Source organism: Zootoca vivipara, chromosome 17 (assembly GCF_963506605.1).
Source record: "Zootoca vivipara chromosome 17, rZooViv1.1, whole genome shotgun sequence".
NCBI lineage: Eukaryota > Metazoa > Chordata > Lepidosauria > Squamata > Lacertidae > Zootoca > Zootoca vivipara.
This window is the reverse complement of record NC_083292.1, coordinates 24,267,669-24,292,647: the sequence shown is the minus strand read 5'-3', so window position 1 is coordinate 24,292,647 and position 24,979 is coordinate 24,267,669. Positions and strand designations below refer to the sequence as shown.

Genomic DNA, 24,979 nt, shown 5'->3' with positions numbered 1-24,979 from the left:
AAGTGGCAATGGCAGGTTCTGGTGATATCTTGCCAGAAGCTTCCACTACTGCTGCCACCACTTCTCTGTCACTGGCGGGGGTGGGCAGGAATCGCTCTTGGGGCACTGCCTCGGTATGCCTCATGGGTTGGGTGGCCCAACCCTGATAGTAAATTTTAAGATTGGAAGAATTGGAAACTTAGAGAACAAAATCAACAGATTAGCCCAACTCTCACCTGGGATAGCTTCTTTCCAAACAGAAATCACACAAACAAACACTTGTTTTCAGAAAAGGAGCTGAGTAAAGGGGGGGGGCTGACCAGAGGGAGGGAGGAAGCCTAATGAAGCCCTTATGAACATGTTTCGGTTAACTATCAAGCCATTTCCTGATAGCAGGAGGCAGGGTGTTAATTATAGGAAATGGATCTTATTCAGGGCAAGTTACTTTAAAAGGGACTGTCAAGATTGCAAGCAGACATTTTACTCAAACTCAGTTTCCTGTTAAGCTGCTGAACAGTTTGGGTGGGGGTGATTATCTAATTTCACTGCATCCAGGGCCATCTTACCCATAGGCCGTAGTGGTGCAGGGCGCTGGGCTCTCAGGGGCACCAGGCTGGGAGTCCGGGCCCGAGAGTTGGAGTCCAGGGAAGAGGCCGTGGCAGTGGGCAATGGCCAGGGGAGAAGAGGGGAGTCCCAGGCCCCCCCGAGGCCTCGCCGCCCCGCCAAAAACAGAGCCCAGCGAGGCCGAGTGTGAGGCCGGTGGCAGGAGTTCCCGGCGCCTTCCTCTGCTGCGTTTGCATCGGCTGGGCCTGGCCTTGGCGCTGGTGGCGGCCTTGCTGGCCGCGAAGTACTATCAGGACTTGGAGGTGTCCCAGCCGCAGATACCGGTGGAGGGAGCCTCGCTGTGGGGGACGGAGAAATCTTTGCGAGGCGTCTGTGAGGAGGGATGCTGGAAGTCAGGACTTCTTGGGGGGCAGCTGTCACAGTGGCCAGAGCGGGCTACTTCAGAGTAACGACTCTACACAGCTCTGCATTTTATTCTTTTATTGGTGCTGCGTATTTACAGTGCTGAAGTCATTGCTATTTACACGGAGCTTTGTGTTCAGTCGGGTTCAGAACCTCCGAATGGCTTTTGGCGCGTCTTTCTCCAACACAAAAGCCTGGGTAGACCCATCCTCTTTCCTCTCCGCTTTCTGCGCAATTCCGGAGTTGGGGGGATGGGTCTCCCCCCCTTATTTGCCCCTTCCTGTCCCACCTGGGACCCTGGCTCCGCTACCTTGCCTGAGCCTCGGACACGACTTCCTGCTTCCCCACTGGAATCGGAACTCTCTCTGCTTTCCCCTGTGCTCGGGGATGGGCTTGAACTCAGGAGGGGAGGGACTTCGCGATATCCCCTGTCCCTCACAGCAGCGAAGGGGAGAATGAGCCAGGTCGGGGCTGGTCTTGTGTGGCTGAGAAGTTGGTGGGCAAAAAAAGGCATTTCAGGGGTGCCTTTTGTTTTGCATTTGGGGAGCCTTTTTGTTTTGCAATCTGTGTATAATGCAGCCCCGGAGCTGCCTGTTCAGAAAGGAAGCCTCGTGACTTCCAAGTAAAGTGTATATCGCATTGCAACTTCACAAGTCCCATGTGGGTTTTTTCAGCGGGATATACCAGTAAATAGGCTGGGTAGCGTAAAGTTTGCAATCGTCTGTGTGCTTGGGAGCAAGTCCGCTTGAATCCCAAGGGGTGCACTTCTGTGTAGACATGCATACACTTGCAATGTAAATATACCTCGCGTAGCATTTAATGAATGTAGGCAATTAACAGCCACAGGGATGGGATCACCGTCATTGCGCATCTTCCGTAACACTAGTCATCCAATGACGCACAATGGTGGGAGATTCATAGGCACAAATTTATTCACCCTGTACAATCCAGATGTTGTTGAACTACAACTCCCACCAACCCAAGCCATCCAATATGGGGGCTGGTACGAGCTGATGGGAATTGTACTCCAGCAACATAATATGGGGTGCACCACAATATCTGCCCGTGCAGTACGTAGTTAAACTATGAGATTTGTTGCCACAAGATGTGATGATGGTTACAGGCTTGGATGATGTTAACAGGATGTGTGTGGCTATTAGCTATAACAGCTACCTAGAAACCTCTGTGTTTGTCTGAATGCCTGTTGCTGGGGTGGCTGTCTTGTCATGGTTGTGGGCTTCCTAGAGTATCTGGTGTGTGATACAGAACTAGATTTAAGTATTTCCAAGGAATTCGAGGAAAACAAAAGTCCTTTGGAGGTTTTTAAGCAGGAGTTGGATGGCCATCTGTCATTGATGCTTTAGCTGAGATTCCTGCACTGCAGAGGGTTGGACTAGATGACTCTTGGAGTCCCTTCCAACTCCACAATTCTATGATCTCCAGTGCGAAAGGCAGCATGCCTCTGAGACAAAGCACATTTAAAGTGTGCACGCACTACAAGAATCCTGGGAACTGAAGGATGCTTGAAAACGCCGCTCTGATGTGTAACTACAGTTAACAGGATTCTTTCTGGGTGGGCGGGTGCTTCAGAAGTGCTTTAAATGTTTGGTGTGTATGCAGCCAGAGTTACTGGGGAATGACAGAGTGGGGGGGGGGGCTATGGTGCTCATGTCCTGCACAAGGGCTTCCCATAAACATCTGGGATGGCCACAGTAGGAACTGAATGCTTGACTAGATGGGCTCTTAGTCTGATGCTGCAGAGCTCTTCCTGAGTGAGGATATCCCATAATTCTTCTTGACATATAAGCATTGTTTTTAGGTGAACAGGGAAACATTACTGGTGGTTCTTTTCCTCAGTACTGTGAATGAGGTACACCACGAGGTGCCCAGCTTCGCTCAGTTGCAGACGCAGACGCCTCGGGCTGGTTTGTTGCCCTGGGCAGGCGTGTGGGGGGGGGGGAAGCACCTGGCGGATCTTTGCACCCCGGCGCCGCATATGCTTAAGACAGCCCTGACTGCATTCACTTCCTCCTTGTTAGAATGAAAAGTGTGGACATTCATTCCACTTTGCTTGCTTCCCCATTTCCACATCCAGCAGCCTCAGGATCATAGCTGCCAAGTTATCCCTTTTTTAAAGGGATTTTCCCTTATGCTGAATAGGCTTCCTCGCGAGAAAAGGGAAAACTTGGCAGATATGCTCAGGATGGCTGCAGCGGGCAAGGATTGACATGGAGCAGGTTATGGCTACATGAACACCTTGCTTTTCTCATTAGGGACTCATGGTGGCATCTATGGTTCTCTTCCTCCCAGTTTATCCCCACAACAACCCTGTGAGGTCGGCTAGGGTGAGAGATAAGTCAAGGTCACCCAGTGAGCTTCATGGCTGAGAAGGGGTTTGAACCCAGGTCTTTGAGCTCTTAGTCCAGGCATCCCCAAACTGCGGCCCTCCAGGTGTTTTGGCCTACAACTCCCATGATCCCTAGCTAACAGGACCAGTGGTTGGGGAAGATGGGGATAGTAGTCCAAAACATCTGGGGATGCCTGTCTTAGTCTGACAACCCTAATCAACACATTTCACTGGCTCACGTGGCTGCCGAGATTTGGTTTCTTCTTTTTCTCCCCAGTATTTTTTCAATTGCTCACCAAAAAAAAAAAATGGTCACAGATCCAGACTTAGAAAATTCTCTACCTTTTGTCAAAGACAAAACTTTAAATAATAAGAATACCTAGCTGTTGCTGCTTTCAAACTTAGCACTTCTCATCATTGTAATCCTACCGACACCACCCTTGTAAGGTAGGCCAATTATTATCCTCATTTTTTCCACAGGGAGGGTGCAAGGCTGTGGTCTGTACTTTGAGAGTGAATGCAATTAAGCAGACCAGCTAAACCAGCCCCCCTTCCTCTTTACTGCCCCTGCCACCAGAGTAGACACAGAACGGGGTGGGGTGGGGGTGGCAAAGAAGCTTGACCCTCTCCACCCAGCCCAGTCCCCTGATGGAGATGCGAATCTTCCACTTGATCAGTTGATGAGCAGGGAGGGAGGTGATGACCTCTCCTCCTCACTGATTTGCACAGCTCAGCTGGGGAAAGGGGTTGTGTGTGCTGCGTATGTGTGCGAGAGAGGCAGAAAGTGGTTTGTGTGACCACGCCAACTTTTGGCCATGTCCACCCCAGAAGGCTGGCTATGGGTAGATGCTGCTGCTGCCCCCCCCCCAATACAAAAATTATTAACCACCTTTAGGGGTCACAATAATTTCTGAAGAGGTGTTCTAAAACATAAATGAGCCTAACCATATTTTCTCCTCCCTCAGGGGATTCCAGCCGAATAGTTTCCTCATTCCACCGAAGGGGGGTTCAGAATTACGACACTTTCCTCCTGAGCAAAGACGGGGCAACTCTCTATGTGGGAGCCAGAGATGCTCTCCTTGCTCTTGACATCAGCAGCCCTGACTCCATCGGGCTGAAGGGTGAGGTGAGTGGGGGAAACGGGGCTTTGGGATAAGACGTGCTGGAGGAAAATGAGGGGGTGGGTCTGGCGTGGTGTTCTGGTGATGACAGGCCTTCTGCCCCCCCTCTTGCATAGCTACCACCCCATCTCTTTAGAAAGCTCAACCCCCAGGTTGATTTCTTTGAATCCCAAAGAAATACCCACAAGGAGAAGCAGGGATAGGCACCAATTCCCCTTCTCATTTCCTCAAGACCAGCGTGACTTACCGTATATTCCGGCGTATAAGACGACTGGGTATATAAGACGACCTCCAACTTTTCCAGTTAAAATACAGAGTTTGGGATATACTCGCCATTAAGAAATATGACCCAGTGTATAAGACGACCCCCGACTTTTGAGAAGATTTTCCTGGGTTAAAAAAGTAGTCTTATACACAGGAATATACTTTTGCCCAGCAAAGCCTGCTGTTACAGTGGTACCTCGGTTTAAGTACACAATTGGTTCCAGAAGTCCGTACTTAACCTGAAGCATACTTAACCTGAAGCAAACTTTCCCATTGAAAGTAATGGAAAGTGGATTAATCCGTTCCAGACGGTCCGCGGAGTACTCAACCTGAAGCGTACTTAACCTGAATGTCAGAGATGCAGATGCGGCTACTCTAGAGTAACGACTCCTCACAGCATTGTCCTTTTAGGCTTTTATTAAGTGCTGATTATTTACAGTGCTCGGAGCGATCCATATACATGTTGTCAGTCAGGTGTCAGTACCTCCGAATGGAGGTTGGCGCGTTTTCTTCCAGCAAAGAAGTTTGGGAAGACCTAATCTCCTCCCACGACGTTTCTTGCATAATTCCGGGGTCGGCGGGGTCGGCCTTCCCCCCTTGCTCCCCCCTTCCTGTCCCACCTTATGCATGGGCTCCGCTACCTTGCCGGAGCCTCGGTCACCACTTCCTGAGTCTCCACTTGAGGCGGAACTCTCCCTGCTTTCCCCAGCGCTTGGCGATGAGCTGGTACTTAAGATGGGAGGGACCTCCCAGTATCCCCTGTCCCTCACACTGAAGTATGAGTGTAATTGGTTCTGGAAGTCCGTACTTAACCTGAAGCGTACTTTACCTGAAGTGAACTTTCCCATTGGAAGTAATGGAAAGTGGATTAATCCGTTCCAGACGGGTCCGTGGAGTACTTAAACTGAAAGTACTCAAACCAAAGCGTACTTAAACCGAAGTATGACTGTATAAGATCATGAACCAAAGGGTCCTAGGCTCGTGAGGGGGGAGAACGCTCTTTCAGTTTAGCCGCAAGAACAAATTTCCTAGAATTTCTTTAGACTCAGATAGAAAATAAGAGACAAGAGTACAAAGGTGAAAGCAGAACAGTACGTCAAAAGCAAAAGAAGCAGTTCAAGCCAGGTTTCGTTTCCTTACAGGCAGGTTTCTGGTCACCTCAAGTACAGGAATCTTAGGTGGGAGTTGCGTTCCGGGGATCCTGCCTAAAGGCAAAACTGTGTATAGTCGACATAGGGTTTAATGGTGGGTGGGATTGCCAAAGTCTCCCCGCCCCCCAGATGCCCTGCCCCTTGCCACCACCTTCTTAATTCCCCCCCCCTTTTGCCAAGCATGTAAAGCTGAATGCGCACAAGTTAAATGCATGTAAGTTGAGAGCTTACTGTGTAGAATAATAATAAAAATTATTACTTGTACCTTGCCCATCTCAATGAGTTGCCCCAGCCACTCTGGGTGGCTTTCAATAGAATATCAAAGAACCCACCAAAATATCAGATTCCTGATACAGGACTGTCTTCAGATGTCTATGGAAGGTCATACAGTATAATGATTTATTTCTTTGACATCGGATGGGAGGGCATTCCACAGGGCAGGCACCACTACCAAGAAGGCCCTCTGCCTAGTTCCCTGTAGCTTTGCTTCTCGCAGTTAGGGAACCGCCAGACGGCCCTCAGAGCCGGACCTCAGTGTCCAGGTTGAACGATGGGGGTGGAGGCACTCTGCACTGATGGTCCAACTAATTGAGGACCACAGGATTATATAACAACAGCCTTCTCTTAAAAGTTGCCAACCCAGGTCCTGTTTAAGCAGCAGAATTAGCCAGCTGATCACCTTAACCAAAATAATGTCCAGGGGCCAGAGACAGGTGGCTGTAAGGTGGGAATAAGCCACCCAGTGAAAACCGCAACATTATCTCAATTCGTGCACAGGACTTCTCCTTTTTCAGATAATGGAGGACTAGAAAGACTCAAGAATCTTAAAAGGGGCAGACTGGGGACAGCAGAAATGTGCCACAACTGGCACTTTTCCAAATGTTGTGGTGCCGTTTCTCTAAGTGGGCATAAAGTAGCATGTATTGGGACAGGGAGAGGAGGGGAAATAACATGCAAAAAGTGTACTATATTAGAGGAAACGGCATACTGCAATTTGCTTATCAGCCCTACAATGCTGACAAATTTCACAAGGGCATTAAAAAAAACTGCAATGGGATATGCAAATGTGGAGAATTGAATTTTAGACTGGAAAAATGAGAAACTCAGATTATTATTATTATTATTATTGTTATTATTATTATCTAAAGTATTTCCCTTTTCCCGTGATAGATACTGTGGGGGCCCACAGCCACAAAAAAGGATGAGTGCGTCTTCAAGAAGAAAAGCAATGAGGTAAGATATGTCTTATGTCTCTCTATGTGTGAAGCTTTATTTCCTTGCTTAGTAATTATAGCTTTGTGTCTATGTATGTCTATGTGCAGCAAATATAAAAGCAGACCCTGAGTGGGGTGGGGGGTTGTCAGTATTTGGGGATGAGGAAATTACTTGCTCTCTCAGATCCATTAACTGGTGCCAGGTGCGAACCATGTACATTGACAGTTAAGAGAATTTTTTGAGCCCAGGAGTTTGTTTTGAGTGCTAGAACTGAATAGAGCTCACAGTCCATAAACACACACAAATACACAGAGAGAAAGCCATTCCTGGTCTGCTTGCTCTGCCTCCCACCCCCCACCCCTATTTCTTCATTCCAACAGTATAATTTAAGGGGTGGGTGGGGGTCTTTGTTCCTGCCATTGTTAGACTGTTGAGAATCAGAAATCCTTGCCGATGTATTTCAAATCACCCAGGGCACTTGTCAAAGCAGAATTATGCACAAGTGTCGCTCCCCCTGGTGGATAGTTTATTCATTTGCTTATTGGGGAATTTATAGCTTGTCTTTGGACAAGAGAGACCCTCAAGGAGCAGTAATGAAAAACAAACAGACAGTCTTGACTGTAAGCTGATTAAACAAATGGGGGGGGGGGAGAGAGAAGTGGGGGGGGGAGCAGCAACCTCCCACACTTGAAACTAAAAGCTGAAGCTTGTCTGGATAAATAGAAGTTTGGGGTCTATATAAAGCTCTTGAATCTGTCAAACCTGAGCAGGTAATTCAAAACCTGAGCCACCACCCAAAGAGCCATATGTTATATATAGTACTGAAATTGTACGGTAACTTATATGTAATATGATAATAATAATAATAATAATAATAATAATAATAATAATAATAATAATAAGCGTCTTCTGGAGTGCCCACCAAGCCTAACTGATGGTGGGCCTTTGCTAGATTTTGAAGAGCAGGATGATGCCTCTGTGTCATGACCCCTAAGCTTGCAAAGCCCCCTGAGCCATCTGAGGCTCCTTGGAAGAGGAAGGGTTTCCCCAGAAGAGAAGCTGTAAGGAGGGCCCAGAGCCCCAGTGACAGAGCACATGCTTCCCATGCAGAGGAATTGCAGGCTCCATGTTTTAAGAAAAAAACAATGCAGGTGTTACCTCTTAACCACTTTGAAAACCCATTCAAATTTGCCAGTGGAAAAGGGGCTGCTTTCGCATGCATTCTGTACACTTTAGGACACAGTTGTGTGTTTTGACAACCTCCCGGTGGAAACTTCCTCTGGAGTGCAAATTTAAATGGGAGCTGAATCTTGATTTCTTTCCCCTCTTCATCTCCACAGACCGAATGTTTCAATTTCATCCGTGTCCTGGTGCAGCTGAACGACACACACCTTTACGCCTGCGGGACGTACGCTTTCAGCCCCACCTGCACTTACGTTGTGAGTTCCTGGGGCAGAGAGGGAAGCGGAAGAAATGACATTTCCCAAATTGTGCAGCAAATAGAGGTGCTTTCTGAAGGACGCTTTCCAATATATTCTTTTTTTCCTTCTTTCCCCCTTTTCTTTCCCTGGCTTGCTAGGACCTGGAGAATTTTACCCTGGTGGCTGATGCGAACGGCAAACCTCTCCTCCTGGAAGGGAAGGGCATTTGCCCCTTTGACCCCCAACATCAGAATACAGCAATCGTAGTCGGTGAGCCCTTGTAACACCCCAGAATCATTGTCTGCCCCCCTCTCCTGCCCCACGACACATTACTGAAGGCTCTAATCCAGCCTTCCCCTCCAGATGTTCTCCCATCAGCCCCCACCAGCAGGCAATAGAGGCCTGTGCTGTGCCCAGACCCATGGTGGTGCCTTTCCCAGGGATGTGCACTGGAGATGAGATGCCCATTCTGAGATTTACCTGTTATGGGCCCTGTTATGGGAGGGAGCTGAAAGGTGGGGAAGTTAGCAAAGCATACTGACTGACAAGAAAGGCAAAAAATGGCGGCAGTGAATTACCAGAACTCCAGAAAACAGAGACTGTTCCTGAGAAGGAATAATCTTGTTTCCTGCCTTTACTCTGCAGATGGTGAACTTTACACGGGTACCAGGAACAACTTTCAAGGCAACGAGGCCATCATCACTCGCACCCTGGGCAGCAGGACTGTTTTGAAGACAGATAACTGGCTGCATGGTAAGAGCAGAACCAGAGGACTGGGGAAGGGGGAAGGGTCTTAGTCCAACCCCCAACTAGAATCCAGTGACTCCCCCCATCCACCATGGCCTGGTCGCCTAGGCAACTGATAAGTTAATGGATTGGTACCCAGAGAAGATGCATCTCCTAGGCAACAAGCTTTTGCCTGGGGATTCACGCCAGCTGAGTCAAGAACTGGGAGGGCAAAGGGGATCTCATGTCTGGCTTCCCTCTTCAGGTGATGCAGCTTTTGTGGCCTCCTTCAACATCCCGGTCGACGACAAAGTCTACTTTTTCTTTGGGGAAACAGCTAAGGAGTTCGACTTCTTTGAGAAACTGACCGTCTCCAGGGTGGCTCGTGTCTGCAAGGTGAGCCGTCTCAAGAATCAAGGGAGCTTTTGAGCTGGGACTTGCTTGGGCTCAGCCCCAGGAACATATTTTCCATGGCAAAGCTTTAGCTCTTGAATGTCTGAAGGAGTAACACACGAGCATGTGCAGAGTGGCTGTCCCTTGCCTTCATTCATCACATATCTGGAATTGGAAAAGAGGGTTTTCCAAGAAGGAACTGGAGCCAGAATTTAATTTTAATTATTTTGCTAACACATTGGAAAGGTTTTTCCTTTAGGAAAAAAAGACAGCAATAAGACCAAAGTTGGTAGGTTGGAGCAAGGAGACATAATAGAGATTTATTCCCTTTTGGACAATAGTGGACTGCCAATGATTTTCCCTTCCCTTCTCATAATGCTTGAATTATAAGAAGTAAATTTGGGGCAGACAAATGAAAGGACAAAGTGTAATTTGAGAATCCACTGGCACAAGATGTACTGGTGGCTGGTAGCTAAAATAGTTTTTAGTTTGGGATTTTTAAAAAAGAGTATTGGACAAGTTCACAGAGGCTAGGTCAGCCAGTGGCAATTAAATAGGACTTCTGTGTTCAATCTCCCTCTGAATAACAGGTGCTTTCATGCCCCTGCGTCTATCCATCCTTCCTGAAATTTCTTAACTGGAGACCAGAACGAAAGGAGAGCTGCTGCTAAATCAGAGAGGATGTCTTTCTACAGTTGCTTTCCCAAAACTGATGCCCACCAGATGTTAGTAGTAGTAGTATTATTAGCAGGTCGAAGGGCGGGTTGCAACAATTTAAAATTCAGAATTAAAGATAGGGAATGCAATTAGGGGTGTTGTACTACTGCTGCCAGTGATTCCAGCATTGCAGCATGTTCCCTTGGGTCCCTTCCAACTCTACAATTTTATTATTCCTGTGAACAAGAATAGGGTTGCAAGCTATGGAAGGTTGATCTAATAACTCTAGCGTACGGATATCAGAAACCTCTGGTGAAAATTGTAAAGGAAGTGAAAATTGCTGCAATCTCTGCTTCCGTCTGTAGCCAGGAATGGAAATCAGTCAGTCGAGTTCTATACGTACTTGTTCACATAATTTGGTTGGGTTTTTTAAGCACACAAACAATACATAATGGATGGCTTATTAAACATGGTTTTAACGTTTCTCTTTTACATTGTGACGAATGTAACTTCGCAATTTACATGACTTACACTAAACAGCAGACAGCAAAGATGAATAACATAGTAGTTGGTGAAATCTAAACTGCAGTGGAATGGAAGCAGCGCTGATTGTGACAAAATGCAGTTGGGGGGGGGGATGCTGCTTTCTTACATCCCGACTCCAGCATCTTGCTGTTTCTCTCAGTGGTCAACCAGACTCCTCTGGGAAGCCCAGAAGCAGGGCATCCATGTAGGGAACAGCTAGGGATTGAACCTGAGACCTGCCTCCAGATTACAGGTGGCAAACTTCACACAGGCTCAATGAACAACTTTTCAAGTGTGTATTATAAATAGTTAAATAAATAGGAAGAAAAGTCACATTGCACATCCTCAGTGTGAGGACTAAGCATATGCTTTTACCACTGTTGTTGGTTAATACATCATGATTCAGGTTTCATTATAAAAATCAAGGCCAAAATCAAGAGAAAAATGTGCAACATTGCATAAAACAGTAAAACAAAGCAAACAGTAACATTGACAGGATTAATACAGACAACCAGCAATCAGATTATCCCAAGAGATCCATCAGACAATTCAGGGGCTACTTAGGGGCCTGAGGTTAATAATAATAATAATAATAATAATAATAATAATAATAATAATATACAGATACCTCGGTTATCAAACGTAATCCATTCCGGAAGACCGTTCGACTTCAAAAATGTTCGAAAACCGAGGCACAAAGGGCAGTCTGCAAAGTCAATTAAGAAAATTTGGGGGGGGGGACTCAGCAGAAGCCATTGGACTTCCGAGGCACGTTCGAAAACAGAATAATTTACTTCCGGGTTTCGCTATTCGGAAACCGAAACGTTTGGCTTCCGAAATGTTCAGCAACCGAAATACCCACTGTCTACTCCTTCCATTGGTCTGCTGTCTGAAGACCAACAGTGAGTAAGCGAGGAAGGGGTTAAATTGTCTCCCTGGTTTGTTAGTGATGCTTGTTTTTCCATCCTCTCTAGAATGATGTTGGAGGAGACAAGGTGTTGCAAAGGAAATGGACCACATTTCTGAAAGCTCAACTGTCTTGCACCCAGCAGGGGCAGTTCCCTTATACTGTCATCCAACACATGTTTGCCCTCCCACAGCCAGGAGGTGGCGCTGATTTCTACGGTGTCTTTGGTTCTCAGTGGTAAGATTGTGAGGGTCTTAGTCTTAGTGAGGAGACTAAGGAGGGGGAGAAATTTGGGTTGGTCTGCATTTTAACAGGAACCTCCCTAATCTGCACTTCCCCAAACATTAAATTAAACATTAAATAAAACATTAAATTTATATCTGAAAAAGTGTGCACGCACACGAAAGCTTGTACCCAGAACAAACATAGCTGGTCTCTAAGGTGCTACTGGACAATTTTTTAATTTATTAAATTAATTGAAACACAACTATCCTTCAAAACCTGCGCTTCTCTGAATTTTGCAATGTAGTTCTCCAGCCCCAAATTGCATACGGTATCTTACTGACAGCAAGAAGCCAAAAGGAATTATATTAGGCAAAATCGTTTTTTTAAAAATGTGTGTCCGGAGAAATGCACACTAAAATGCTGACAAATGTTTGTACATACCTTTTTAGAATAATATAATAAGGCAAACTGATGTGGAAATGCAGCAAGCTAAACTTGAGATTGGAAAAATGAGAAACTGGGAAAATTTGAAATTGACAGATCATCCACTCTTACCTCAGAATTCATTTTTGGTCTAGCATTGTGCTAATTAGATATAAATTAATGAGTCTCAGAGAATATGCAAAATTCTAGTAGGGCAACTACCTTGCATATTTCTTTGCAGGCAGGCAGGAAATCTTGGGAGCTCAGCAGTGTGCGCCTTCAGGCATGATGCTATCAAAAAGGCCTTTGATGGGAAATACAAAGAGTTGAACAAGGACTGTTCCCGATGGATGACCTACAACGGCCAGACCATGAACCCTCGTCCTGGCAGTGTATGTATTGCTCCCTGCATTCTCCTTGCATTGAAGCCAGAGTCTGCCTTGCCCTCTTCTTAATCAAGTTTGATATAAACTTTCCTGCCTTTAAATGTAGTTCTTGCACCAAATTAACAGGCCATAGAAAGGCAGCCATAACTCATTGGTAAACTGAATAGGCAACTGCCCCCCAGGTTGGAATGGATGTTCTTCCCATCAGCAATACTCCTGGGCCCAATCCAGTGGTGTATCCAAAAAAATCTTGTAGCTAAAAAGGCAATACATGGGCCATGTTGTCTTAAGGTTTCTTGTCCCCTCTGTACCTGTCTCTCTGCCTCTCCATATGCTTGGGCTGGTGGTAACATGGCAAAAGGCGTTATGTATCCAGCATGCCTGGAATTTTGCTGCCGTAAAATGGTTTGCACTGTTGGTCACGAGTTCACCTGGAGGGGTTGTTCTGTTGTGCAACAATGTCATAGTAATGTCAGGCAAGGAGAGTGTCTCACTGTACCTGCAATAGTGCCCCCCACAATAGTGTCAACCTCCCAGTTCACCTAGATCAGCCGTGGACCTTTTCCGAGGCCTATCAAGGTCAGCGTGTAGAGAGGAAAAGTTCCTTCCATGATGTTGATCTGTTTCTTCTGCAAATAGTCGCAGGACCAGATTTTATTCCTCCTGTTGTCCTGCCAAGTTCCAGCCCTTTTCTCTCATGGCATTTGGTCAGCTGTAGGTGGAGGGTCCCCAAAGCTTTCGATTCAGCACACAGAGCAAGTCAAGCCTCTCTGTGTCCTTCCAACTCCCAGCACCTTCCAGATTCACAGACACTTTAGCCCTGGCTGTCATCTTCATAACTACAAGATCATGTCACCCCTAGCCAGGTGAAGGGGTGGGGGAAACCCACTCAGTTGTTTCTGTGAGAAAACACCTCCTGCTCTTTGCCAACCTCTTTGCACATGCAGATAGGATGCTTGGCCAGTAGGGTGGGTCATAAAAAACTTTTTTTAAAAAAAAATGTTTCCTCCCTTGATCTTATATCAGGCGTATGGAATAAACATAGTCAAATTTCAAATTTGGGACAAATCGGTTAATATTTAGACCCTGCTCCTACAGATTGAAATTTTGCCTCACTACGAGTGATGAAAACATAGGAATTTGACTCATTTATTCTCAGTATGTTAAATTGTGAACTAATAAACATATATTTTAGGTTTTATGTAGAGCAATAATAGTTGCATACTATTATTTTCTGCAATATTTATTTATTTAAGATAAAACATGTTGATAATTTACATGAAAAACCAATGGTTTTGAACAAATAATATGGAACAATTAAGCAAACGGTGTACTAAACAAGTAAACATAAACATTAAACAATAAAACACCACTCATATTATGTGTTGTGTCAAAACATCACATTATACTTAACTAGTATCATGAAGTCCGTTAAATTAACGGGTGCTAGAACATATGTGATGAATAACAGCTCCTTAAAATTTTCAAAAAAACATTTTCAAAAAAAAGTTTTTTATGACCCACCCTATTGGCCAGGGTATATTGTCTTAACCAAGAGACTGGATTGACCAGTTCAGCAGGTTCACTCTGCTATATACTAAGCTCCCCATTCCTAAATCACAGGCTTGGTGGGACCCACAAATATAATCCAGAGCAACCCCACAAACCTACAACAATATTTTAATTATTACAGTAAGAGCTATGTGGTGCTCCTGGTCACCCTGTTGGCTTTTTCACCATAGCTCAGTGCCAGCTTTGCCTGGAAAAAGGCCCCCGGTTCAGTCCTTGGCATCTCCAGGCAAGGCTGAGAAAGACCCCTGCCTGAATCTCTGGCTGCAAGTGTCTGCAAGTCAGTATAGATCTGGGGTAACTGACGTGATGCTCTCCATAAGTCGTTGGATGACAGCTTCCAACATCGCAAACCATTGGCCATTCTGAGGGCAGCAGCTCAGTACAGTGGTACCTTGGTTCTTGAACTTAATCCATTCTGGGAGTCCGTTCGACTCCCGAAACCATTCGACAACCAAGGCACGGCTTCTGATTGGCTGCAGGAGCTTCCTGCACTCACTTGGAAGCCGTGGAACCCGCGTTAGACGTTCGGCTTCCGAAAACATTTGCAAACCAGAACACTTACTTCCGGATTTGCAGCATTTGAGAGCCAATTTGTTCAGGAGCCAAGCCTGACTCAGTCAAAGGCAGCTTCCTATATCTTTTATAATGTTTGGGCTTCTTCTCCCTGCAGTGTTCTGTTGGCCCGTCTTCAGACAAAGCTCTGACGTTCATGAAAGACCACTACCTGATGGATGAGAAGATTGAGCCGACCGATAACCAACCTCTGCTAGTGAAGCAAAATGTTAAATACACCCGGATTGTGGTGCACCAAACTCAGAACAGCTTGGGATATCCCTACAACGTGATGTTTCTTGGGACAGGTACAGGTGGTGGTGGTGGTTGTTTGCTTTGGTGGTAGAGATTGAGCTAGTTGCATTGTCACCTCGTTATTCCCTTTGACCCAACAAGGGCTGCAACATTTAACCAACTGATGAGCTGAACAGCATTGATCGCAAGCATTTTGATTTTTAATAATAATAATAATAATAATAATAATAATAATAATAATAATAATAGTTTATTTATACCCTCCCCATCTGGCTGGGTTGCCCCAGCCACTCTGAGCAGCATCCAACAAAATATTAAACAGAATAAAACTTCAAACGTTAAAAACATCCCTAAACAGGGCTGCCTTCAGATGTCTTCTAAAAGTCAGATAGTTGTTTCTTTCCTTGACATCTGGTAGGAGGGCATGCCACAGGGTGGGCGCCACCACTCCCAGAAGCTAGCTACATGTCATGCCCATCATGTCAAAGGTCACCAGATAATGTGCTAAAGGTTCATAGAACCGTAGAAGTGCAGAGTTGGAAGGGACCCAAAGGGTCTTCTAGTCTAACCCCCTGCAATGTAGGAACCACAACCTTCTCCCATAAGAAGCTGGGAAAGCTGATTGTGGGATTTCAGACGCTTTTGTCTGTCTTTCCAAGCCTCACCCATCTTAGCTCTTTCTGCTTAGGGCCTGATTTCCCCTTGAAGTCAGGAGGGGCAGCACAAGAGAACAGTTCCCCCCCTTCCTATGGCTTACTTTCTGTCAGTCAACAGAAATGCAACCCCCTGCCACACAGTTAGGGCTCTGGAAGTGGAAGTGAACCTCATGTATGAGGGAGGGTGGACTGCAAGAAGGGAAGAGGTCATTTCCCCTCACCCACATGCATGGGCGTAGCCAGGATTTTTGTGTGTGTGGGGGGGGGGGGTAGTTTCAGGCCTTATGTTAGGGGGGGGCAGAATCACAGTTAACTATGTAGGGGCAGCTGCCCCTCCCCACCCCTTGGCTACAACCATGCCCACATGCCGCTTTTGGGGACACAGAGCCCTTGATGGGGGCAGGCCTGCATTTTAACAAACCCTTCTGCCAGCACTATGTCTCACTTGATACTTTGCCTCCCACAGACAAAGGTGCCCTTCACAAAGCCGTGGTCATTGGCACCGAGGCTCACATCATTGAGGAGATCCAGCTCTTTGAGAAGCCAGAGGCGGTCCAAAACCTGCTGCTCTCCCCTGAAAAGGTGGACATCCTTTCTTGCATAGGATTGGGGCAACATACTTTTAAGGGGCCGTATCTCATTAAAAAAAAATGCAGACATCCATCTCATAGCTACACAAAGAGAGAAACAAGTATAAGAATGATAATGACAGTGGTCTTCCTCTGCCTGTCGCTTCTTAGGGGATTCTGTATGTGGGCTATTCCACGGGAGTCCTGCAAGTGCCCTTGGCGAACTGCAGCATCTACACCACCTGCGCCAACTGTGTTTTAGCGCGAGATCCTTACTGCGGCTGGGATGGGCAGAAGTGCCGAGATATCCGGGGTGCTACAGACAACTTGTGAGTATTTGCAGTATCCCTCAGGGATTGCTGCATTAAAAAACAACAGGGCCCCCAAATATGTGCATGATAACTGACACAATCCATTCACGACATCATAATGTGGTGTTAGCAGTCCCTCCCTAGCTTATGCTGTGCTAAATTTCACATCTGTAGCGTGAAAGACGCCCGTAGCTTCATGGAACCTCTCTGTCCAGAGGCAGTCCATATCACTGAATACCAGATGCTAGGAACCAACGGCAGGGAACTTCCTTATTTGGAAGCTTCCTGGAAGCATCCGATTGGCTGCTGTGGGAAATGTGATAGTGGGGTGGGCAGACCCAACCCAGTCTGATACAACATGGCTCAGCTTCATTGCTCCCTAAATGCTAATGGTGTTGTGGTGGCACTGGAGCCTGCGATTTTGGATTGTGGTGCTTGCTCCTTTTGTGAAGCATCTCAGATATAGGTTAATACCCTCTCATCCCCACCCCACCCCGCCCACCTCCCCTTGTTATTTATTTATTTTTCTTAGGTTTATAACCCCACCTTTCTTCTGTCATGGAACCGAAGTTGGTGTGCATGTGGTTAGGGAGAATAATTGCCTTGCATGTAGAAAGTTTCAAACTCAATCCTTAACGTCTCCAGGTAGGACAAGGATAAAAGTCCCTGTCTGAAGCCCTGGGAAGTCGCTGCCCAAATCAGTGCAGACATTACTGAAGCAGTAATAACAATATAATAATAATAATAATAATAATAATAATAATAATAATAATAATTTCTTATACACCGCCCATCTGACTGGGTTGCTCCGGCCACACTGGGCAGCTTCCAACAAAAATACAGTGCGGAGGGGATCAAACATTAAAAGCCTCCCAAAACAGGGCTGCCTTCAGATGTCTACGGAAAGTTATATGGTTATTTAACTTCTTGACATCTGATGGGAGGACGTTCCACAGGGAGGGTGCCACTACTGAGAATGCCCTCTGCATGGTTCCCTGTAACTTCAGGTCTCGCAGTGAGGGAACTGCTAGAAGTGCCTTTGGAGCTGGATCTCTGTTTCTTGCCTGGACAGTGGGGGCGGAGACGTTCCTTCAGATTTACAGGGTTGAGGCCATTTAGGGCTTTAAAGGTCAGCACCAACACTTTGAATTGTGCTCTTAAGCAGTGGCGGAGGAACCCTCTCCAGCACTCAGGGCGCGGCAGCCCATATGGAGTGTGCATGTGTGGCAACCCGTACAGATGCCATGCAAGTGGCAGCCCAATCGCATGCACATGAAAATTTGTATAAGTTATTATGTAAACTTGTGAGAGGAAATTGCTATCTGTTTTTTTAAAATGTTTCTATGCTTTTCAGATTTATACATTTCACTAATTTTACAATCTTTTTAACATTTTAAAACTTGACTTCCTCCCCCCCTCTTTCTGCAGTTCCTTAAATTTATTTTTAATATCTTCTGCATCTCCAAATTAACTTAATTTGCTCATTTATTCATCTACTTTAAATATATACTCTTATAAAACTGCAGGTTATTACAATAATCCTGCCAATGTTCTTATCTGTTTACAATTTATCCATAAATATTCAATAAACCATTTCCATTCTTTTATAAAAAGTTTGTTATCTTGATTTCTTATTCTTCTGGTAAGTTTTGCCATTTCTGCATATTCCATAAGTTTTTTGTATCCATTCTTCTTCCTTTGTTGGGACTTCTGCTTCTTTCCATTTTGGGGTAAGTAACATTCTTGCCACTGTAGAAGCATACATGAATAAGTTTTTGTGCAGTTGAGGTAGTTCTGTCCGTATAATTCCCAAAAGAATCTCAGTTGGGGAAATTGCAATCTGATGGGGAAATGGGGAAAATTGAATTTAAGACGGGGAAACCGATAAAAATCAAAAGGGACAGATTTTTCCATCCCCGCTTCTTAGTACAACCCAGTAAGGCAGTTCTTACTTTCCTGTCTTCTCCTTGTTCCTAGGAATGACTTGGTGCAGAATATCGAGGCAGGGAAGCCAGATCCTGGGTGCCAGCCCAAGAGCGGAAATGGCAGAGCCATACCAAGGACTCGGAGTGGCCCTGAAGGCAGTTTGCTAACAAGTTTAGTATGAGCCTTGCAGAGTTTGATTGATCGGCGAAGGTTCTTCCCCTGTTCGGAAACAAAAGGCCTTGCACTTCCCAAGGCTGTTTGTTGCTTTGCGAAAGCAATGCATTTGAAAACAAGCTGCCCATTTGCTAAAGCCGCACACAAGTTTCGTTTGGGAAAACCACCCAAGAAAATGATAGGGGAGGGAAATGTGTGTTAGGAATCTCAATGGCTGTGGTCGTATCACAAGTGTGGCATCACCTCCAGAAACTGACTATCTTTTCAACCTCTGCTGCTCCTGAGGATTTTAGATTCATTTCAAGCAGGGAGGAGAAATTTGCTAGACTATGTTAGGGGCAATGATCTGTCTATGACAGAAGGGTAGGAGAGGGTTTGGGGTAGCAAACTGTCATGTGCACCCATGTTCGCTGTGTTTTCCAGCTGCCTTGGGACAGTCCCTGGTTGTTGTTTGTCTTTAAGGGAGATGTTGGTAATGGTTTTCTTTAAAAAAAGAAAAACTTATCGTGTCCACAGTGTGTGTTCCATCAGATTCCAGGTCCTTCCCCTCCAAAGTGAATCCTTTTTGAGCATATTCAGCTAGCCAGTCCTGCTAGCAGAAGCCTGTGCAACAGGGCTCTCCTCCCACCCTCTGCACACAGCCCAAAATTGGCTGGAGAATTCAGGAGGAGAGAGGAGATTGTTGCATCAGGCAAGCAGAAACATTTGCGCTGATGGAGCAATCCCCTTAGAGCTATGTTTAATGGCATGAGATGCAGATGCATGTACTAGTGTGCATGCAAACCAATGCATGTGCATGAATGCTAGAGTGTCCAGCAGCGTGTACCCAGCCATCAAGCCCATATGGTGACTCTTGAAATGAGAATAGGGATGCTATAAGTACAAACGACGCATCCTTATTTTTTAATCTATGAAATGGTGGAGGGCATGAATCACAGCTTCGTTTCTCTTCCTATAAATTTCAGTTATGACGGCTTCGTTCAACACCATGGTGAGGCTGCCCTGCCCGCAGGCTTCCGCTCTGGCCAACTACTCATGGAACTACCCAGACAGGAAGATTCCGGACAGGCTGATCCTAGAGGACGACAAGGCTCTGGTCATCATTGTGCACGAGGAGACGTTGGGTCTCTATGAGTGCTGGGCCAGCGAGAACGGCTACAAGCAATCTGTGGCGCGCTACCACGTGAGGACCCGTGACTCCCCTGCCAGGGTGGACGGAGCCCGTGAATCGTATGCTGAAGGAGAGCCAGTGGGGGAGTATCGCTCCTACTGGGTCCAGTTTGTCACTGTGACGGTGCTGCTGTCAATGACCTTGGCCGTCGTGGTAGCGCTGGCCTTTTTCTCCTACCACGACAAGCTGAAAGCGAGGAGCAAAGTGCAGGGCTGCAGCAGCCTCCCCGACGCCAGTAAGCCCTCCGGGCAAGAGAAGGTCCCTCTCAACAGCAGCCAGATCCCCCCGCAAAACAGCGAATACCAGATGCAGGGCCCTTGCCAGGAAGCTGCCGACAACTCCAAAACCTGCTGTGTTGAAGTGGGGGGGCCCTTTCAGGACATCGACGCTGACAACAACCGCTTGGACTCGGGCCTGGCCAATGGGGATGACTCTAGAGCGGCCGTGGCAGCGGAGGGGATCTAGCCTTGCCTACCTTGTCCCCCGCCAGCTGTTGCCAGGAGCAACCATTACCAATTGCAACAAATTCACACAGCCAACCTGACAAAAATGAAAAGACCAGAAGTCTTAGCACTACTGTGGTGCTCTTTTGAAACACCACCAGAAAACACAGAGTTACCTCTGATTTCAGTATTTTCCCCCCTCCCCCTTTTCTGGTCTGTTCAATGCCACGTAAAACCCAGGGCTTAGTGTTGCACCGCTGGCTGAATCCCTGTCGTGCTTTCATGTCCCCACCTCCATCCATAGAGTGCTGGGCCAGCACCCCCAAATGCTCACTCACTGCCAAGTCGCCAAACCTCTCTGCAAAGTGCTTACCAAAACCCAGAAGGCGGAGTCCCCTCGCTAACTCCTGGTCTCCAGAGCTGTTGGGTTTGGAGATGCTCAGGAGTCAAGGGCAGGTGTGGCAAGGAGTGGTTGGGTCAGGGCTGTTTGCTCCATGGAGAGGTAACAGCCTGGATGCCATGCATCCTAGATGCCAACCAGAGTGAGAGAGGGGCTACAGAGGAATGGCCTCGGCTGAGAGGGTGGCAGTTCTTAAGGTCACGGCGATGCAAGGCTGGGCTTCCTATGCAGACGGGCAAGCTCAGTGATCATCGTGAGGCAGCTCTACAAAGTATAGTGGGCCACAGAACAGGGATACTGAGAGGACGGAGCTACAGGGCGCTCTGTGCAAGGTTCCCTGGAGCAGAGGGGCCCTTGTGCCTTATCGTGCCCAAGGTGGTTCTCAGTCTTCCTTTGCGGTTAAGCTAGGCCTGCCTCTGACTTGCATTTGTGGAGAGTGTGGCAGGTCTCCATTTTGCCTGCTTTGAATTAAAAAAGAAACAGAAGTGGGTAGGTGGGAGGTGTTTGGAAGGTCTTTCTGTGTCCTGCAAGGAGCGCTCAGGAGCAGAGGAAATGGCCTTACAGTGAGTCGGACCACTGGTCCGTCCTGCTCAGTAACACTGACTAGGGTATCAGAAGGGATGCTCTCAATCCTATCCAGAGATGTAAGGGACTGAGCCTGGGACAGAATGGTCCGCCACTGAGCTGCGCCCTCTTATAGCTTACCTAAGGAGTCCTTCTCCACACCTTGCGAAACCATTAGAGGCCCCTTTCACCTGTTTTGTAGCAGGTCTGTGTGCTCTGCTCCATAATATACATAATTGCGTAGCCGGGCCATTGAAATTCTGTGCCAAAAAGCAAAAAAGAAATCTTGGTTGGCTGCCATAATTTTGGTCCTTTTTTTCCTTTTAAAAAGGCACGACATGTTTGCATAGTTTATGTTGGTTTTCTGGGTTGTGTGGGCCAGGAGAATTAGCTATGCAAGGCCTGAAGGGTGTCTCCCCACCCCTTGAAATCTTCCGCACATACCTACCCCCCCCCCCAGCTTCTACGATTTCCACAGGCATCACTCGCCTAGTTTTTCAGGCATGGGCTTTGCAACCATAAGGACTAGATTCTTGTGCCCCTTTCTACTTCCTAAAGTGAAACCTGTGATTCTTCGAAAGATGGTCCCTTGCCCTCGGCATACCACGCTTTCTGCACGCCTTGCCCACGTTCTTCCGGAACTAGAGCATGCAACATATAAGAGCTACCCACACGTGGAGACCATTGTAAATTGCTTGGGTAAAGCAGTGGGCTCCCTTACACCACGGGTGGGCAACATGGTGCTACGGATGGTGGGAATTGTAGTCCATCCACACTTGGAAGGCACCACATTGGCTATACCTGCCCTGCAGCTCGGGCAACTTCCAACCATCTTCTTTGCTGCGCTGTAGCACCAATCGCCTGATTCCATGTGGGAGTCTCTACGGGAACAACTCCCCTGTAAGGCGGTTTTATTTTGGCAGCCAATTGGGCCTCATGCTGGTGCCTACTGTGAGAAGACTCATTGCTAACTCATCCCGCTTTTCAGTTGCAAAGTGCTTTACCTGCGTTTGGCCTCACAACCCCCCTGTGAGGTAGGTCAGTATTATTCCTCTTCGACATGTGGGCAGCAAAAGGAGTTTGCCCAATGTCCTGCACAGAGCCAAATCGCATCTCCTCTTGACACAGGTGCCTTGGCTGGCTTGGCAGAGGGATGCCTGAGGGGGCTCCCCCTTCCCCATTTGCTTTTCTCCTCTTCCAAAGTCAGTCAGAAGTCTTGGCTCCTGGAACTGAGCCTATCAACAACTCCTTAGGAAGTTTCCTGTGCCCCCCCCCATATCTTTCTTTTCCCATGTATGTTGCTCTGCTGACCTCTAGTGAGCAAAACTGCATTCACAGAAGCTTTCAAGCCTTCCTTTTGCTCCTACAACTTTCCTCTGTTGTATTTGCTCTGTTTGTGGACAGACCTTGGTTGCTGGAGGAAGGGAGGTGTGTGAAACAAAATTTGTCCTGAGTTCTAGGCCTGTCTTTACTGCCATTGCCTTGGGCATGCAAAACTACTTGCAGTATTTCTTGTTTTAAAATTGCATTGTTTTTGTTGGTCTAAAAGAAGAATTATTTGAATGAGAGACTTCCAAGGTCCAGGGATTCCGCTAGCGCACTAATGCTCTGGACTCAGCGATGTGGACATGCCTCGTAGGAAGACACATACGTTGCCACCGGAGGCTGTTTCATACAGTAGCAACCAACTGTACACTTTGGGGAGAGGAAAGGCTTGCTCCACGATGACCATACCTGCACGATTAATCTTTTAGCGAATAAAAGTCTTTGTCGTGTCCATGTTTTGCCTTTTTAGGTGTGTCTTTAAAACGTCTTTGGCCTGCGCTGAAGAAAAAGTGATGTATGAAGAGGACCTGAGTTCAAAAGGCGCATTGTTTCTTCCAAGCAGCAGCAGCTATTGGCATGCCTTGTACACACCTTTCCTCTGTGTGTGTACATATATGTGTCTGTGTGTCTTTGTATGCAAGAGAGTGATGTTCTTAACTGTTGTATTGGAGTGGTACCTCTTCCCAAAGGAGGGATAGGTGGGAAATCCTAGCCGGTACACCTTCTCACCAGCTAATTTAACTGTTTATCGATTGATAATTGGCCATTGAGTTGCAGGGGGCGGGGGAAGCGAAATCTTCAAACGTATACTTAAAAAACAAACAAAAAACAGGTACTGTCCTAAAAGTTTTAATGGGAGCGAAGTGGAATATAGGAGGAGACTTTTCCCAGAGGAAGTAATATTTATATCACTTAGTCTGTCCTCACAACTTCTCAGGTTTTTGCCTATTTATCCTTCCCTTCTGAGGAATAAGCAAAAGCACTCCCATGTTTGCAGAGCCATCAAATTGCAGGGTTGGAAGGGGCACAGGACCATCCACTCCAACCCCCTGCAATGCAGGAAATCACAGCTCCCTGCCACACACCATATTGCTGCTGTGTACACACTATATATATAAAACACACGCACACCTAGAATCCTGGGAACTGCCGTTTACACCTCGGAGAGCTACAATTCCCAGCAGTCCTAACTGCAGTTCCCAGGATTCATGGGGGGGGGGGGAGTGCCAATTAAATGTCTGGTGTATACACAGCCAGTATCACCAAATGAGGATTTTTAAAGGTGAGCTGCTTTTTCTTCCCATGCTCCTTGAGATCCAGTCAGATGATGCCCCCCCCTCCTCACCCCACAGCAAAGCTCATTTTACCAAGATGGGGGGGAATTATGGCTCTTATCGGCTGCTGTTAAGTTGGAGTGACTGAGGCTGGAGAGAGAGATAAAATTGTCAGTTGAAAAATCATTTTCTGTGGTGGACACTAGCCTTTGCCTCATGCCTTCTGGGTGTTTGGGACTCCCGGCTTCATGCTTTTCCTGGCTGGGGCTGATGGGAGTTGGAGTCTGAAATGGCCACCTCTGTCAGGGGCTGGTTAGTCCAAAACATCTGAAAGGCACCAGGTAAGCAAAGGCTGGCATGCACAGGTACACAGTTCTTCCACAGTTGCCTCTGGTCAAACAGACCTTTGAAAACAGGAAAATAAAAAAGACCTAATTTCTGCTTGGGTGGAGGCAGAAGTGGGGAGCACCTCAAGCAGGGACCCCCCCTTTAAATTGCCCTTCAGAAAAAAACAACAACCTCTCTCCAGCCTGATTTGATCTCAGTGGAGGAAAATGCATGTCCAACAGGGTGTTTTGTCTGTTGTTCATTGTGTTGTTTATAACTTGTTTTTTTATGTGTTTATATGTACTATTTTTATTAAAAAGTTTGATGCATTGTGGTATTAGTGGTTAATAACTCTTGATTATTGTATCTGATTCTCTTCTTGGGGCAGGTGTGTCAGAGGCAATACCTGAGTCAGAAGTACTTGCCTTTCCTCTGCTTTTTTCCAGGCACGATTTAAAGCTCCATATCTTTGTTCTGGAAGTTTCCCTGCAAAAACCCTGCTCTTTAAAGCTCAATTGGAGCAAACATTGACATTTGCTCCAATTCAGCTTTAAAGAGCAGGTTTTCGTGGCGAAAACTCAGGTCAAAAAAGAGGGGGGGGGAAGCTTGGACCTTGAGCATTAAACCTCCCCCCCCCTTCCACTACCTGCAGCCACTAAGCTTGCCAGATATCAGGCTGTGGCGTGGAATTTCAGGCTTTTCTTTCTCAGGGTCTGTGAGGAAGGCTTCAAATTGCAAGGTGAAGGGGCAGCT

The 24,979-nt window shown here is 46.7% G+C and overlaps 1 protein-coding gene across 7 annotated transcripts in view; it reads left to right on the top strand.

Moving 5' to 3' along the window:
- LOC118075825 (semaphorin-4A) overlaps positions 1-24,560 on the top strand; it is a 75,494-nt gene extending 50,934 nt beyond the window's left edge. For all 7 annotated transcript variants that reach the window (XM_035098148.2, XM_060269981.1, XM_035098144.2 and 4 more), the window contains 13 exons: positions 4,258-4,418; positions 6,999-7,061; positions 8,384-8,482; positions 8,623-8,734; positions 9,110-9,217; positions 9,456-9,586; positions 11,740-11,909; positions 12,562-12,712; positions 14,949-15,138; positions 16,208-16,323; positions 16,482-16,639; positions 18,599-18,717; positions 19,687-24,560. In XM_035098148.2, coding sequence (XP_034954039.2) covers positions 4,258-4,418; positions 6,999-7,061; positions 8,384-8,482; positions 8,623-8,734; positions 9,110-9,217; positions 9,456-9,586; positions 11,740-11,909; positions 12,562-12,712; positions 14,949-15,138; positions 16,208-16,323; positions 16,482-16,639; positions 18,599-18,717; positions 19,687-20,357 — 2,249 coding nt within the window. In that variant the 3' untranslated portion in view covers positions 20,358-24,560. The remainder of the gene's footprint in view (positions 1-4,257; positions 4,419-6,998; positions 7,062-8,383; positions 8,483-8,622; positions 8,735-9,109; positions 9,218-9,455; positions 9,587-11,739; positions 11,910-12,561; positions 12,713-14,948; positions 15,139-16,207; positions 16,324-16,481; positions 16,640-18,598; positions 18,718-19,686) is intronic.
- Positions 24,561-24,979: the final 419 nt, after the last annotated feature.